The sequence below is a fragment of the Lithobates pipiens genome, unplaced genomic scaffold (genome assembly GCF_037356315.1).
Source record: "Lithobates pipiens isolate NorthernLeopardFrog02 unplaced genomic scaffold, aLitPip1_a1.2 Scaffold_27, whole genome shotgun sequence".
NCBI lineage: Eukaryota > Metazoa > Chordata > Amphibia > Anura > Ranidae > Lithobates > Lithobates pipiens.
Window position 1 is genome coordinate 141797586 of NW_027507788.1, and position 17888 is coordinate 141815473.

The 17888-nt window shown below is 40.7% G+C and overlaps 1 protein-coding gene across 1 annotated transcript in view; it reads left to right on the forward strand.

The window, feature by feature from the left end:
* The window catches only part of ATAD3A (ATPase family AAA domain containing 3A), a 119049-nt gene that overhangs the window by 66301 nt on the left and 34860 nt on the right, over positions 1-17888 (forward strand). The window contains exons 12-15 of the mRNA XM_077457581.1: positions 365-416; positions 2558-2628; positions 8096-8263; positions 9479-9587. Coding sequence (XP_077313707.1) covers positions 365-416; positions 2558-2628; positions 8096-8263; positions 9479-9587 — 400 coding nt within the window. The remainder of the gene's footprint in view (positions 1-364; positions 417-2557; positions 2629-8095; positions 8264-9478; positions 9588-17888) is intronic.

The following is a 17888-nucleotide window of genomic DNA, read 5'->3' on the forward strand; positions in this document are numbered from 1 at the left end:
AACTAAAAAATTTTTAAGCAGCAATTTAAAATACGTTTTTTTTTGTTTTGTTTTTTTGGGAGGGGGAAGGTTTAAACCATATGAAAAAAATGTAATTATTGTAAGCATTCTTAGGTGGTGGTATGCTGGATAGCCTGGTCTTCATGTAAATGTGAGGAAAATATAAATGAGTGTAAAAAAGGAAATTGCATACTGAATATGATCTTTGCAGGTATTTACCCCATACAGTTATCAATAAAATTGTCTCTTAGCTCTTAGATTGGGCTGGTTGGCCTCCATAGTGTTGTGTTCTTGTTGACACTCGTGACTTGATGAACCCTAATGCTTAGGATTCTTCGGCTGATTCCTGTCTCTCTTTTTACAGCCTCTTGCTTTTTGTGGATGAAGCAGATGCTTTCCTAAGGAAGAGAGCAACGGTATGTAATTACTTTGTCATCCAGTTTCATAAATATGGTTTGTCGTGACCTAGATAAACAGATTGCATTTTAGAAATCTTTCATGCAGAAGTTCAGAAAATTAGTAAAGGGAATGCAGATTGTTTTTATGTATTTATGTAGTAGTAATGTTCAGTACTAAAATGTCTTTTTTTTTTTTTTTTCAGATAAATATGAAATAATATTGAATAATTCTATTTCTTTCAAAAAGCAAACGCCTTGATATAAGATAATGCTCCATCTTTGTGCCGGTGTCCCATCATATAAGGTCCCCCATCAGATAGTGTCCACTGTGTACTGCGCATGCGCAGTACACAGCAACACAGATTCTGAAAATAGCCGAGGATGAACGGTGCCTGCGCCGTGAGTCCAGGTTCTAGCTCCACCATCCAATGGACATAGAGTAGGAATAAAAAAGAGCCGAGTGCAGCGAGGCCGAGCCCCGAAGCATGGCGAGCGAATTAGGGGCCCTCTAATTTTCACAGTCCTATGTCCGCTTGGATGGTGGGGCTACCACCTCCACTCACGGCGCAGGCGCCGTTCAGCTTCGGAGATTTTCCGAAGCTTCTTCTGTGGCGCGGATGCTATATGATGGCAGGACACTATCTGCCAGAACACTGGCTGTTGACTTAATCCTCAGAGATCAGATTGCACACACTCCTGAAAGACTCAGGAGGGGTAACGCACCCCCCCCCCCCCCTTCTTCACTGCTAGCAGAGGATGTTATTTAATAGATAGTTGTGCTAAAATTGACCTAATCATAGAATATTTTTCCTACAGGCACCCCACAAATGTTTTATCTAATGGGCTTAAAGTGGTTGTAAACCCCATTCATGAAATCTGACCTAGGCACATATATCTGTAATGTTTACCGATCTCTCTCCAAAGCTCTAAGTCCCATGTCTTTCTGCTGCTCCTTTTCTCTTTTCTCTGTTATCAGCATGATAACTTCTGACCAAGTTCTCTGACACAGGCAATAAAAGCAGCTGGAAATTTGTGTCAGGGAGGGGACTTGGAGATAGATATGCAAAGAGCTGGTCTATTCATAATACCGCAAGTTTCTTCGTTGTGGAGGGGGTGTTGTGTGCCTTTCCTCCAATCAGCTCTCACACAGTGTAAGCCCAGACTCCACACCCACTGCTGAATGAGGAAACAAAATTTGGAATACAGAATGCAATTTCTAAAGAGTGTAGAAAGCTGAAGACAGCAGATAAACAAGTAAAACGTATGCAGGAGGATTTGTTTCATCTATGTATCATCTGAAGCTGTTCACTTTACTGGGTGTATGTGAGGGTTTACATCCACTTTAACTTAAAGTGGGTATAGAAAAGAATCACCCCCTAAACATAATAACCTTTTGTTGCTTTGCAGCTTGAAATGAAGACATGCAATTTTTGTTTTGTCCAGAAACAAAAATTGATGATCCCCTTGTGTCAGTATTTTGTGGAAACGACTTTTGCTTTAAATGCAGCCTTTAGTCTGCTGGGATATGTCTCTACTACTTTTGCACATCTAGACTTTGCAGTATTTGCCCACTCTTCTTCAAACTGCTCAAATTCAGTTAAATGTCATGGTGTTGGTGTTATCTCTTTCACTTGGATGTTATAAGTTGCACTGGTAAATACAGCTGGATAAAACAATTGCTGTGTCTGTCTTCATTTCATGCTGCAAAGCAACAAAATGTGATTATTTTAAAGGGGGGGGGGGGATTTTTTTTGCTACACCCACTGTATTTGAGAATTCGGTAATGCAAGCTATTACAGTGCCCCTATGGATTCTTGTGACTACTCTTCCAGGCTGTCCAAGCTAAGCCATTCTAAACCACAGGTACTGCAAAGCCAATTATTATTATTCTACGTAAATGGGAATGTGCCTTGATACATTTTTAAATGAACTTGATTATTCCCTGTAACTTTGCACAAAAAAATAGAATGAACTCGGATAGAAAGGCAGACCATCGAAAAGCAAAGACACAACCACAGTGTGGGTAGACACGTCAGACAGGGTTATAGTGTCGGTATCTGTACATACGATCCTGGTCTTCTCACATAAGCAAATTGTAGGATACCAGCTAAATAAAGACAGATGTGACTGGACATATGTCTCCTTTACTTTGTTTTCAGGAGAAAATCAGTGAAGACCTGCGAGCAACACTAAATGCCTTTCTCTACAGGACTGGAGAGCAGAGTAACAAGTAAGTTGTGAGCTGGTCCTGTGCTATAGTGTATACTGCAGACTGAAAAATGACGTTGTGTGAAGTGCATGTCGGCCATTCCTAGTCCTGGAGGAACGGTCACTAGCAGAAACATCTAGTGCTGTACAGAGTACCACCATCCGTTGTGGGAGGGACACAATCCTGAGACAATGATGGGTGCTTTGGCCAATTTTTCTTCTATACCTGTTTATCTCCCATGATATCACCACATTGATAGATTATCCTTTCTTGTTAGAGGAGACTGTTTAACTTTGTAATTGTCTGGGAAATAAATTCCATAATGACCGTTTCTTTGAGACCGTCATGGGCTTATCTATTAAAACACTGATGTGAGAAGGTTGATTTGAACTCACAGCTGCTTACTAGAGAAATTGTGGGTTTAGCATAGATGTGAGGAATGTCTGTTAATTGATGGACTCCTGTATTGAATTGCTTAGTTAAGGGCACGCTCATGATCTAGGTGATTTGGGACCAGAAGATGAGATCGGGGGCTGTTCTGATCTCCACCTGCCATATGCTGGTTTTAGTTCAGACTCTTGGGGCTCGGTTCACAAAGCTGCTTTTTTGTTCTGTCGTTCAGAAGTTTTTTTTCATTGATGCTGCACCTTATCTAGCTCCTAAATCTCTGTTTACAAAGGTGCATACTATGCTTTATCTGCCTTGCTCTATATTTCACCACTGCTTGTGATGATATAACACACTCTGCACTATTTCATCAGGCCTTAAGGGCTGGTTCACACCACCAAAGGGTAGTCCGAGTGCGTTCCGAATGCATTTCTGCCAGCAAGTTTTTGATGTGTTCCAGTCCGTTTTTGATGTGTTTTTTTCCCCTCAAGGGTAATTGCATTATTTTTAATAGTGCCTGTCCTAATCAATGCGACTGAGAGTGGAAAAAGTTCCTGTACTGCTTTGGTGCAACAAATAGTTCGACTGATAATAGTTCATAGTCGCGTGTTTGTCAACAAAACGCAATACAATCATTCCAAAAAGCACACTAAAAAAACATGCAAGACTCCACAACTGAAAATGCTCTTGAGCTACTTTGGGACATTGTCATGTGAAGTGAACGATGTACGTTTACGTTTGAAAAGATGTGCAAAAGTAACCCTGTCAATCTGTGTTTCTGCTACACTCGGGTGTGAATAAAATGCTTTTGGGAGGAGGCAGCGAGGATGACTTGAGAGGTGAGGGTTAGAAAAATCAAAACAATTTTACCAAAGACACATAGGAATCTCTCTTCTTATCTAATGCAGATGTGAGTTAACATAGAAGTGTTATGGGGCTGAAATCGCAGAGCACCATTAGCACAATGTGAATTGTTTTATTCTAGAAAGCATCAGGCAATACGTTTTCCAGGCATCTCTCCCATTGGTCATCTCAGGTGTTTCCTTAGGATTGTTATTTGTGAATTTATTGAGGACTCTTGCAAAGTGGCAGGAAGAAAACCATAAATTCAAGAGGGATGATATGAGAGGCCATGTGGAGAGATTGACTCAGCAGCAATTTTGGGCATTATTTATTACTGCGTCTGAAGCAAGAACAGTCTGTGTTTGTCGTAACAGCAATCCGATTCTCCCTTGCCATGATTGTGCATTGAGAGAATGTAGAAACTGATTGGTTGCTTTGTACTTTGATTAATCAGCTCCTTTGTTGGTATCTTTAAAGCTGGCTTGACATGCTACAGTCTGATTGTACCTCCTCCATTAGATTTATAAAATGATATAGTGAGGCTCTACATAAATGGCTTGTTCTGTTGGTATGCCATGAGGCAGACCCCTGCACTACATGCATTGCATGCGCAGATATGAAGCAGTTGGTACTCTGACTTTACCATTATTTTTATACATGTTTTCCAAATCGAATGCTTTTTATTTTAAGGGCCAGTTCACGCCAGACGCAGTTCCATTCAGTTCCGTGCACTTTTTTTCTGCACTAAAAATGCATGCACAGTGTTTTCCATGTATTCCAATGGCTCTAGTTCACACCATGCAATCAGTTTCTGGTCAGTTTCCGGTGCAGAAACTGACCGGAACTGACTGTATTGGTGCAGAAAAAAAACAGAACTGCATCTGGTGTGAACTGGCCCTAAATGTTTATTGGATATAAGTTCATGGTGATCTATCATTTTGTTTCATCCAGTGTGTGGCCTAAATGTTTCATACCTTATAATAAAGTACAAATAAAGGCTTCTGTATGACAGTTTAAACAAGGGCCAAATTAATGTAATGCACAAGCCACGTTAATTTTAAGCAAAAAAACTTTTCTTGATCTTCGTTAACTGAGCAAAATCCTCCATCTTCCCCCCATACCCCCCAGCCATTGTAGATCACAGTGGGAGGGTGTCAGCAGCAGACGCATTGTTGGCAATCTACAAAGTGGCAGGCAGGGCTAGATGTGGACAGGTGCTGATTTACAAACGCTAATAATACATGAGTGGCAAATCGGCTCATCAAGGGATGCTGTATGTGTGTACGGCACTGCACTTTCAGGCTGAACAGGTTTTTGTATAACTTGCAGAGCGACTAAAAGAAATCTGTTAGACCCCTTTCACACTGGGGCGTTTTTCAGGCGCTTTTCATGCGCTTTAGCGTTAAAAAAAAGTGCCTGAAAGAAGTCACAACTGCGATCCCAATGTAAAAGCCTGAGGGCTTTCACACCGAGATTCCTTTCACACTGGAGCGTTTTTCAGGCGCTTTAGCGTGAAAAAAAAGCACCTGAAAGAAGCTGCAACTGCAATCCCAATGTAAAAGCCCGAGTGCTTTCACACTGAGGCGCTGTGCGTTTTATTGGGAAGCCATATTTTTACTTTCGGGTGTACATAATTATTAGGCAGCTTTATTACCCCAGATAAAATGGGTCAGAAAAATCGAATTGTAAACCACCCTTCAGATAGATGCAGTACTGTTTGAAGTAACTCAATTATTGAGGCGTGACACCAGGAAAATCAAAAGTTTTATGAATATGCAGCAAGGTTGCAAAAATGCGCAAAGAATATGGAACCCCACGGAATCAATTAGCCTCCAGTCCCACCATAGTCCAGAACTGCAACCTAGCAGGAGGGTTCAAACTCCAGAAGCACAAGGTGTGAAAGTGCTCAGAGACATGGCTAAAGTCAGAGGGTTGAAAAATGACCCCATTGAACAAGATGCACAAGCTGAAGTGTCAAGGTTGTACAGGTGAAATGAGAGTGACCACCAAGCTGCTCTTTACAACTTGTGCTCAGTCAACAGCTTTGTTTCTCAAACTCAGGGAAAGGAATATTACTGTAAGTAAAATTCTATTCTGAGAAAGATAAAACTCCCCTTTTTCTTTTTGAAACCTTCAGATTTGTAAAATTTTTGGATTGACTGATGGCATTGTATAATATTTGTTCAACAATAGCAAAAAAGTGTTATTAACCCAGGACCCATATTCACTATATCTGGTCCCCCACAGTACACGGAACATGGAAATGCAATTATTTTAGTAAATATAATAAACTGCTAAATACCTTTTCTTGTTAGCAGTACATACAGTGCCTTGAAATTATTCATTCCCCTTGACATTTCCCACATTTTGTCATGTTACAACCAAAAACGTAATTGTATTTTATTGGGATTTTATGTGATGGACCAACACAAGGGCACATAATTGTGTGACGTGAAAGAAAAATGATAAATGTTTTTTAAAATTTTTTAAAAATATGTGAAAAGTGTGGCGAACATTTGTAGTCGGCCCCCTTTACTCTTATACCCCTACCTAAAATCTAGTGGAACCTATTGCCTTCAGAAGTCACTGAATTGTAAAATCGAGTCCACCTGTGTGTAATTTTATCCTAGTATAAGTAATGCTGTTCTGTGAAGCCCTCAGAAGTTTGATAGAGAACCTTAGTGAAAAAACAGCATCATGAAGGCCAAGGAACACATCAGACAGGTCAGGGATACAATTGTGGAGAAGTTTAAAGCAGGGTAAGGTTTTAAAAAATAGCCCATGCTATGAACATCTCGCGGAGCACTGTCCAATCCATCATCTGAAATTGGAAAGAGTACGGTACAACTGCAAACCTATCAAGACATGGCCATCCCCTTAAACTGGCAGGCTAGAAAAAGAGCATTAATCAGAGAAGCAGCCAAGAGACCCATGGTTACTCTGGAGGAGCTGCAGAGATCCACAACTCAAGTGGCAGAATCTGTCCAGAGGACAACGATTAGTCATGCACTCCACAAATCTAACCTTTACGGAAGAGTGGCAAGAAGAAAGTCATTGTTCAAAGAAAGCCATAAGAAGTTTGCCGTTTATGAGAAGCCATGTGGGGGACACAACAAACAGACAAAAATTTAACTTTTTGGTCTAAAAGCAAACCGCTATGTGTGACGGAAAACTACACACCATACCCACCGTGAAACATGGTGGTGGCGACAGCTTCATGTTGTGGGGATTTATTTTCTTCAGCAGGGAAAGGGAAGCTTGTCACTTGATGAAAGATGGATGGAGCCAAATACAGGGCAATCCTAGAAGAAAGCCTGTTAGTCTGCCAAAGACTTTGGACTGGGACGGAGGTTCACTTTTCAGCGGACAACGACCCTATACATACAGCCAGAGCTACAATGGAATGGTTTAGATGAAAGCATATTCATGTTTTAGACTGGCCCTGTCAAGGTCCAGCCCTTAATCCATTTGAGAATCTGTGGCACTCGCTACCCAATCTGACAGAGCTTGAGCTATTTTGCAAAGAAGAATGGGCATAAATTTCACTGTAGATGTACAAAGCTGGTAGAGACATCCCCAAAAAGACTTGCAGCTGTAATTGCAGTGAAAGGTGGTTCTACAAAGTATTGACTCAGGGGGCTGAATACAAATGCACCCCACACTTATCACATATTGATTTGTAAAAAAAATTGAAAACCATTTTCCTTTCACTCACAATTCTGTGCCACTTTGTGTTGGTCTACCATATAAAATACCAATAAAATACATTTAAGTTTTTGATTGTAACGTGACAAAATTTCAAGGGGTATGAATACATTTTCAAGGCACTGTAGCAGTCTCATGACTTCTATGAGTGGCTAGTTAAAGCTTGTAGTAGGAGTTTTTATTCTCCTCTGATTGTGCTATGATCCTGCATGACACCTGACACTGTCTGGAAAGTACTCATTGGCCCTGTGCTGATCACATGCACCCTCTAGCAATAAACACCAAACTGAGCATGTGCAGGGTGCCCAAGGCTGTTATATCTGGAGTTGGATTGGGGACATGTGAATAAAATGGGGGTGGGGGGGGTCAGTGAAGACAGGATCAAACAGCATTTTTACACAATGCAGAGGACTAACCCCTTAGGTTCCACGGTAAGTATAACAAGCACGCTTTACTGCATATACAGACTGATTTTATTGTTGTGTGTTTAGTAACCCCTTTAATTCTGGGAATACAATTTGTATACTAAGTAAAGCTGTGTTTCCTCTTCCAGGTTTATGTTGGTGCTGGCCAGTAATCAGCCAGAACAGTTTGACTGGGCCATCAATGATCGAATAGATGAGATTGTCAACTTTGACCTTCCTGGATTGGCGGAGAGGGAGCGCCTGGTCCGGCTTTATTTTGATAAATACGTTTTAAAACCAGCAAGCGAGGGCAAGCAGTAAGTGTGGACAATGTTGCCAAGTATGCTGATTGTGTGCAGTATTTAGAGGCAAGCATCTACAGTTCTAAACTTAATTTTTTTTTTTTTTGTCAGATTGATAAGAAGAGCACTAAAAAAATTTTTGAATGCTACAAAGAATTATTGGTCCTTTTTTTTAAATCCTTTTATTTCTGTTGATTTCTGTATACTTAATTTCTGCTACTTCCTGATTTAGCATTACTGCTTCCTGGGTCAGCCTCTGCATGCTGATCAGAAAGCATGATGCCATATCACTGCCAGTTAGTCAGGTGACAGAAGGGGGGGGGGATATTAAGCTCAGCTGATATACCAGTAAGATGAATTGCTGAATTGGGAAATGAGTCGCCTGTCTAGCTGTGCACTGTGGAACATGTGTAAATTTACAACATCATCTGTACAGAATTCCTTAAGTGGATATAACATTAAGTACACATGAATTTCACTTATTCAATATAAAAATGAATACTCGTAAAGTAGAAACTAAAATGGCTTCACCAGAAAATGATCAAAGTTTAAGAATGGCCCAGCCAGAGCCCAGACCTGAATCCAATTGAAAATCTGTGGGGTGATCTCAAGAGGGCTGGGCACAAGATATGCTCTCGCGATCTGACATATTTGGATCGCTTTTGCAAGGAAGAGTGGGCAATAATTCTCAAGGCAAGATGTGCCAAGCTGATAACTACTACCACAAAAGACTGAATGCTGTCCTAAAATCAAAAGGTGCCTCAGGAAAGTATTAGTTTAAGGGTGTCCATAATAATGGTACCATGTTATTTTAAATTGTTTATTTTTATATAGATTTCAGTTTGTATTTAATTGGATTGCATGGATTATAGGTCACATTAAAGGTGGAAAGAGGTGATTTTTATCTTGGTCTGATTTTTTTCATTTTTTTTCCCCCTACATCTCAAAAACTTGCCATTTTTGCAACGTGTAGACTTTTTATATCCACTGTACATTCAAGTGAAACTGTGGTGCCCTAATTAGCTGTGTAAACAAAGATCAATGTTTCATGTTTGTGCAATAGCTTTTCAGCTCCCTTGCGACCTATAGATCTGTACCTTTCAGGCCTCAGAGCCATTGTCCTCTGCAATGTACAGTCTCCCTCACGGAGAAGCATGCTCAATTAGCTCAATTTTACAGTGCATTAGATCATCCCTTGACTTTTCTAACCCTCATGTTCTTTTTCTGTAGACGTTTGAAAGTTGCCCAATTTGACTATGGAAAGAAATGTTCGGAGCTGGCGACAATAACCGAAGGCATGTCTGGCCGAGAGATCTCCAAGCTTGGTGTCGCTTGGCAGGTAAGTGACTTAAGTAAATTTTGGGCTGGACTTGCCAAAGCTAAGGTATGAATTGTCAACTACAAGCCCTAGATTTCAGAGCACGAAGCCAGCACAGATTTTAATTCGACAACCAACTTGTATTGGTGGGACAGGGAGGGAGGAAGACTGGGAGGGGTGTGTCTATATATCAGGAATGATTTACGGGTAGAACAGTGGAATGGCATCAGTGATGGGGCAAGGGGCAGGTGGAGTCCGTATCGGTGGAACTCCAAAGGGTAGAAGTCAGCGGGAAATTAATAGTGGGGGTATGTTGCAGGCTGCCTAACCTGAAGGAGGAGGTGGAGTTGGATCTCCTTTCCCTTGGGGGACTTCAACTATCTTGACATTGACTGGGTGAAAGGGACAGCTCACTCATTAAAGGCCCGCCATTTCTTAAATGACTTGCAGGACAACTACATGTTCCAATTGGTGGATTCCCCGACTAGAAATAATGCACTACTATTGACTACAAATGATACAATTCATAGTGTAGATGTGGAAATATGGGACAACTTGTGAACTAGCGACCACAGAATTATTACATTCAGCATAAATTATAGTAAAGGCATGAGCGGAGTACAAGAACACTAAATTTCAAGAGAGACAACTTTTCTAAACTGAGCTCAGTGCTGCAGGATATTGAGTGGGACCAAATCCTTGAAACATTGAACACAGAGAGGAAAAATGGACTGCTTTAGGAGTCATATTAAGGACAAAAACATGGCCTTCAAAAAGTACAAAGTGGAGGGGTCGATGTCAGCATTCCAACACTACAAGGAATGCAATAACAAGTGTAAGAACGCAATCAAGGTGGCTAAAAAGGACTATGAGAGACACATAGCGGAGAAGAGTAAAAAATAATCTCAATACATTTTTTTTAAATATATTAACAGTAAAAGGGTGTGGTTGGAACACATTGGCCCCACATTGGACGAGGAAGGGAAGATGGTTACAGATGGCTTGGAGAAGTTGGCTGTACTAAATGCTTTCTTCTCAGTCTTCACACAAGAAAAGGATGGCTATAACAACCACAACAGTAGTGTTGGCAACACGCCACAGGATTTACCTTTGTGGCTAACAGAGGCCGGTGTCCAGAAAGGATTAGAGAAGCTTAACATAAATAAATTTCCAGGCCGGAATGGCTTACACTCGAGAGTCCATAAAGAACTCTGTAAGGATATAGGCAGACCGCTATTCCTAATCTTCATGGACAGCATACTGACAGGATTGGTACCAACTGATTGGCAAAAAGCCCACATGGTACCAATATTCAAAAAAGGAGAGAGATCTATTCCAGGGAACTTATAGGCCTGCCAGTCTAACATCGGTAGTTTGTAAACTATTTGAGGGGATCATAAAGGACCATATCCAAGAATTTGCGGCTGAAAATCTTATAATTGGCAGTAATCAGCATGGGTTTACAAAAGGTCGCTCTTGCTAAACCAACTTATTAACATTTTACGAGGAAGTGAGCTGCCATTTGGACAAAGGTAGGCCGGTGGATGTGATGTATCTGGATTTTGCAAAAGCATTTGATACAGTCCCACACAATACTTAATCTACAAATTGAGGTCAGTGGGTATAGACCAGGGATATGTAATTAGCAGACCTCCAGCTGTTGCAGAACTGCAAGTCCCATGAGGCATAGCAAGACTCTGACAGCCACAAGCATGACACCTAGAGGCAGAGGCATGATGGGACTTGTAGTTTTGCAACAGCTGGAGGTCCGCTAATTGCATATCCCTGGTATAGACCATAGGCTTTGTTCTTGGATAGAAAACTGGCTACGGGGGCGGGTCCAAATGGTGACGATAAATAACGTGTACTCAGAATGGTCTAAAGTGGATAGAGGGGTACCTCAAGGCTCTGTCCTGGGACCAATTTTGTTTAATTTATTTATAAATGATAACAGTGAATGGGATAAATAGCTTGCGACCAATTCTGTTTAATTTATTTATAAATGATTTAGAGGATGGGTTAAATAGCTCGATCTGGATCTCAGGATATGGAAACGTTGCCTGAATAAAAATATAAACACAAGTTACTCATTAGGTGGAGAACCTCTGGGAGATTCCAAGATGAAAGATCTAGGGGTCCTAGTAGAAGACAGACTGCGCAATAGCATGTGGTGTCAAGCTGTGGCTACCAAACCCTGCAGTATATTGGCATGCATTCAAAAGGGAATTTACCACAGATAAAACGAGAATCCTGACACTTTATAAAACTCTGGCTCGACCGCACATCTGAAGTATTCCGTCCAGTTCTGGTCACCAGACCCCAAAGGATGTACTGGAGCTGGAAAGAGTCCAGAGAAGGGTAACTAAATGAATATGGGGACTAGAGGAACAACTAGCACTAAATTTATTCTCCCGCTTGAGAGGAGATATGATGGCAATACACAAATATCTCAACAGTGATCCCAGCTTAAGTATGAATCTTTTCAGTGCCAGGGAATATAAGATGATACAGGGCCACACGATGAGACTGGAGGAAGAAGCAGTGTAACCTTAAGCTGCGTAGGGGTTTTTTCACTGTCGGGGCGGTAAGGATGGTGGAACTCTCTTCCACAATCGGTGTTGTCGGCAGGAAGTTTGGATAGAGTTAGAAGACTCTCGGATGTGAATCTTAACAAACACAAACAGGGATGTGGGAAATGATTTTACACACACACACACACACACACACACACACACGTACGTGTGTTGAACTGGATGGATTGTTGTCTTTATTCAACCCTTCCAACTATGTAACCAGAGACAGGGAAAGAAGGGGGCTGTGCTAGGGAATTGACTCTTCTGGAGTACTTATTTTCTAGCAAGTGAAAAGGCACTGGAATGAATAAAGAAATTGTGGTAAGAACAGTACTTAAACCTATAGTACACCCTATAAAAGTGGGCTTACTCTTTCAACATGTTCAAACAAACATTACATTTTTAACTAGAGCATGCCTACAGATAAAGGTGATATACGTGGGGAAAAACACAAGGAATATTTGCCTTTTCAGTCATTTAACAAAAAGATTAATAGATGTAATGGGGTATTGTGGAAAAAGTAAATACACCCTCAGAAGCTTACTTTTACTGCATTAAATTACTACATGAAAGCTTTAACCTTCATTTTCAAGTCTGCTTTAATTCATTTTCAAGTATATGGATTCCTTTGCAGGAACTGCCTGTCAATCTTTTGATGTATACACTTGAAACCAACTGTTGCAGGAGTTATCTGCATATCTCCAGATAGAATTTTTTATTAACATTAAATCTCCAGCTCTTGGACTGAATTTGCTGAGCCAGTTAGGCCTGGACAGATTATCAGTTGTTTGAAATCCACAGCACTTGTAAGTTGTTCTTGTTATGGTGAAATGATTGAATAAAAATAAAAAATGGGGATATTTTTAAATTTCTTCGCCTTTGGGAACATGTTACATGTTCCGCTTGTTTTTAGGGCAACATGTTCCCAGTCCTGCAGTGGCTCCCCAATTTGCTACCTCTAGTGACTACAAGCCAGGGATCTTCTCCATGAACTCACTGTCACTATTAAAAAAAAAAAAAAAAATGCCACACCTGGCCACGTCATGGAGTTCTGGGTAGTTCATTGCCTGTTCCTGTTAGTGTGTTAACTGTTTTCCTGCACGAGGTACGAGCAGGCAGCTTACACTGACAGTCTGCAGGAGTCCTGCATGGCACCCATGATCTGCTGATAGTGGGTGCAATGCTTTACAGGTTCCTAGTAAAAAAAAAAAACAAATGCACATTTTACCTGCAAAAAGATGTGCATTTATGTTATAAAGGTGAACTTATCCTTTGGCATCTTACCTGTTCTAGTCACTGGCACCTAATTTGGAACACCTGTTTCTAATTTTATGAATTTAAAGTGGTGGTAAATTGGAGGGGTGTACTTTTTGCACAAGACAAATATTATTAGTGTTTAGAGTACAGAATGTGTTTAAGTCCATCAGTGGTATTAGGAGTCTAAGTGGATCACGGCCAGTGTGTTACTCCATACTTTAAACGTCTACATGTTTCTCAAGGTGTACTTTCTTCTTCAGGACTGATTGGGTGGTTGCTGATCGACGTCAGATGCAGAGGGGAGGATGATATATATGGTCAGGGGGACAAACATAGGGGACATGGCTATTACCTCTGGACCTGGGAGATCCCCAGTGGTAATAGCCAAAGGAGACCTGAGTAAACATGGATTGCATAGACAATATCAAGATGTGTCATGAATTTTATAATTCAGTATTGCATGAGCAGACTTTAGTACATGGCTTGAGGGTGAATAAAGTATACCTGGCAAGGAAAGAAGCATTGCTGATAACATGCGGGATCACATGATGACATACAAAACAATCCCACCGCGAATGAGCCAGAGTATTTGCCGGTGTATTGACTTCCAAAGACTGATATAAGGAGTGACCAAACATCAAAGGCATACAGGAAGTGGGCTACCATATCCCTTTAAGGCAGAATAGGCCTTGCAGCCAAATGGATGGAACGCACCCTCGCTAGCTCCTGGCATAGTGAGGGCCCACCTTTTTTCTCCCTTTAGTACTATATAAGAGATTGTGATTTGGGCTTGTCAACATATGACCTATTGATTTGTGTAACGTGAATTTAAATAAGTCTTTAAGTGCTTTTAAATTTTAGTTTCTGAATTTTAAATATCTTATTTTCAACACTTAAAAGCAGCATGCTGCAAAAGTGATTGCCTGTAACATTTCTCTCCACCACTACCCTTGTGTGTCACTCTAGTTAGGACCCATTTTCTGATGCATTCCAGTCTTCCCTGTTGTTCCTGCATGTTTCCACATCCCTTTCAGAAAAATACCAAACCGAATAATGGTATTAAAAGCGAGAGGGAGCTCAAAACGACAGTGCGTCGCACGATTGAGCCGAGACAGCTCAGCTTGTGTGACAAATTGGGGAAAATGACTGCAGAGCAGTGTTTCAAGACCATTATCTCTGCTGGGTGGATAACCATTTGCATTAGTGAGGGCCGACATTCATGCTAGCGCATTGAATGGAAATGTTTGCATTGACTGTCTCCCCACAGGCTGCTCTGCCTTTTGTCAGGCTTGTGCTGGATTGCAAGGAGATGTGATTTTTTTATTTTTATTTTTTCCCCTCCTCATCCTAGTCTCTGCAGCAGATGTGCTCAGGCCAGTTCAGGGGTGAATCTACAGAGCGGAACAAGGATTTCTAATGGGGTTTCTGGGGAGAGGAAGCGCTGACATTTTGTGTTGCTATGGAGAATGAGCAGGCTTTAAAGCGCAAGTTCACCTTTTTATCTACCTTTAGTTCCTGTGTGTTCTACTATATTTTTTCCAGGTGATTACATCTGTAATGTTCCTAGTTCTTCACTGTGCCAATTTTAAGTTTTTACAGGTTTCAGCTTAAACTTAAGGTCACTCCACCCAAGACTGATATTTCAATAGATGCTGGAATGTTGACTAAAGTTTTGGCATCATGGAGAACTGTGCCAACTTTGCAAGCAGCTGAGCAGATAACTAGAAGGTTGGAGAAGCTAGGATATGGGGGGGGGGGGGGGCGCGGGATCAATGAGAGGTATACCATGGAGTGAACAAGGGTGAAAGTGTGCAGGTGAGGACAAAGTAATAGAAGGCCGAGGGGTCACCATTAGCATTCTAAAACTACAAAGAATGCAATAAGAAATGCAGGAGTGCAAACAGCGCAGCAAAAATAGATTTATGAGAGGCACATTGCTGAGATTTAAAAAACAAACGTACGTTTTTTTCTTTAACCACTTAAGGACCGCCTCACGCCGATGTACGTCGGCTGAATGGCGCGGCTGGACACAAGCACATACCTGTACATTGCTTTTTAAGTGCCCAGCCGTGGGTCGGGAGTGTGCCGTCGGCGGCGCGCTCCCGACCCGGTCCTGAGCTCCTCCGTGACAAGCGGACCCGATCGCCGCTGGTGTCTCCCGATCTGGTCACAGAGCTGATGAACAAGGAGAGGTCTGTGTAAACAAACCTCTCCCCGTGCTTCCTACTGTGGCTGTCACCGATCGTCTGTTCCCTTTTATAGGGAAAGACGATTATGGACGTCACATGCCAGGCCACGCCTCCCTACAATAAAAAAACACACAACATCATACATAACACCCACACTGCCCCCTAGTGGTTAACTCCTTCACTGCCAGTGTCATTTACACAGGAATCAGTGCATTTAAATAGAACCAATTGCTGTATAAATGACAATGGTCCCAAAAATGTGTCAAACATGTCCGATGTGTCCACCATAATGTCGCAGTCACAATATAAAAATTGCTGATTGCCGCCATTACTAGTTAAAAAAAAAAGAAATAATAAAAATTATAAAAAATGCTATAAAACTATCCCCTATTTTGTAAACGCTATAACTTTTGCGCAAACCAATCAATCGCTAATTGCTATTATTTTTTTTATTTTTTTTTTACCAAAAATATGTCGAAGAATACGTATTGGTCTAAACTGAGGGAAAAAAATGTTTTTTATATATTTTTTGGGGATATTTATTATAGCAAAGAAAAATATTGAATTTTTTTCAAAATTGTCGCTCTATTTTTGTTTATAGCGCAAAAAATAAAAACCGTAGAGGTGATCAAATACCACCAAAACAAAGCTCTATTTGTGGGGAAAAAGAACGCCAATTTTGTTTGGGAGCCACGTCGCACGACCGCACAATTGTCAGTTAAAGCGACGCAGTGCCGAATTGGGGAAAAAGGGGCCTGGTCCTTTGGCTGAAAATTGGTCCGGGGCTTAAGTGGTTAAATATGAATAGTAAATCTAGGTCAGAACATCTTGACCCTGTAAAATGTACGATGAAGTTGGTTACATTCTTATCTTAAGTTTATTTGATTTGATGTATTAAAAACATTGTATTGCATGTACTCTTGTGGCTGACAGAGAACAGTGTTTGAAAAAAATAAAATGGAAAACCTTTAATGTGAATAAAAAACCAGGACCAGATGGCTTACACCTGACAATTCTGGAACAACTTAACCATGTTATAGCCAGACCTATATTTCTAATTTTTAAGGACAGACTACCAACTGTACCAGTACTAAGTTTGGCAAAAAAGCAAATGTGGTACCAATATTAAACTAAGTGGCAAGATATATACTGGGGAACTACAGAGCAGTCACCCTAACATAGATAGTATGTAAACTCTTTAGAGGGAATTCTAAGGGACCATATCCACAAATTTCCTGATGAAAATAGTAACCAACGTGGTTGCAGCGTAAGCTGTAATTTGGATAGAGGAAGGCCTGTGGACATAGTGTATCTAGATTTCACTAAGACATTTGGCATCTAACAACACTTAAACTTTACAAATGAAGGTCTTTTGGCATTGATGATATTGTATGTACCTGCATAGAAAACTGCCTGCAGGAACATATCCAAAGTGGCATATTTTCTGAATGGTCTGTCTAGAGTGGTGAGCAGGGTACCACAGGGCTTTGTTCTGGAATTAATTCTGTTTAACTTGTTCATGAACAAAGTAGAAGTTGGAATAACTAGTTTAATCTCAGTGTTTATACAAAGCTAAGCAGGGCAATAATGTCACAGAAGGATATAACAACTTTACAAGAAGACCTACAGTATTTATCGGCGTATAACAAGCACAGGTGTATAACACGCACGTTCATTTTAAGAGGGAAGTTTTAGGAAAAACTAAATTTTTTTGTATTGGCGTATAACACACACATGCTATTTGCACCCGTTTTTAATGTTGAAAAAGTGAGTGTCATACGCCAATAAATACAGTAGTTAAAATTGAGATTACAGCAGATGAGTTTTCATATTGAAAAATGTAAAGCAATATACTTGGGAGCTAAAAATATAAATGTAAGTTACTCATTAGGGGAATAACTTCTGGGGGAATCCAGGTACGAAAAAGGATCCAGGGGTCCTAATAGATCAGACTCTGCAATAGCGTGCAATGCCAACAAGCAAGGCTAGCAGACTATTAGCATGCATTAAAAATTGTATTTATTCAAGAGAGATAACTATTTCTACCATTTTACGAAACTCTGTTTTGTCCTAATCTTGAGTATGCGGTTCACTTTTAGTCACCAATCCTCAGGAAGGATGTGCTTAAACTGGAGTGTCCAGAGAAGGGCAGCAAAGCTAATAAGTGGGCTCTAGCATTGAAAGGAAACTATTTAACCTAATGTCTCTGAAGAAGAAATGCGGCCAAACAATGTAGTTGGACAAGAGGCAGTTGAATTTTAAACTGCATGAGGGGTTCTTTCTTGTTACAGCAGTAAGAATGT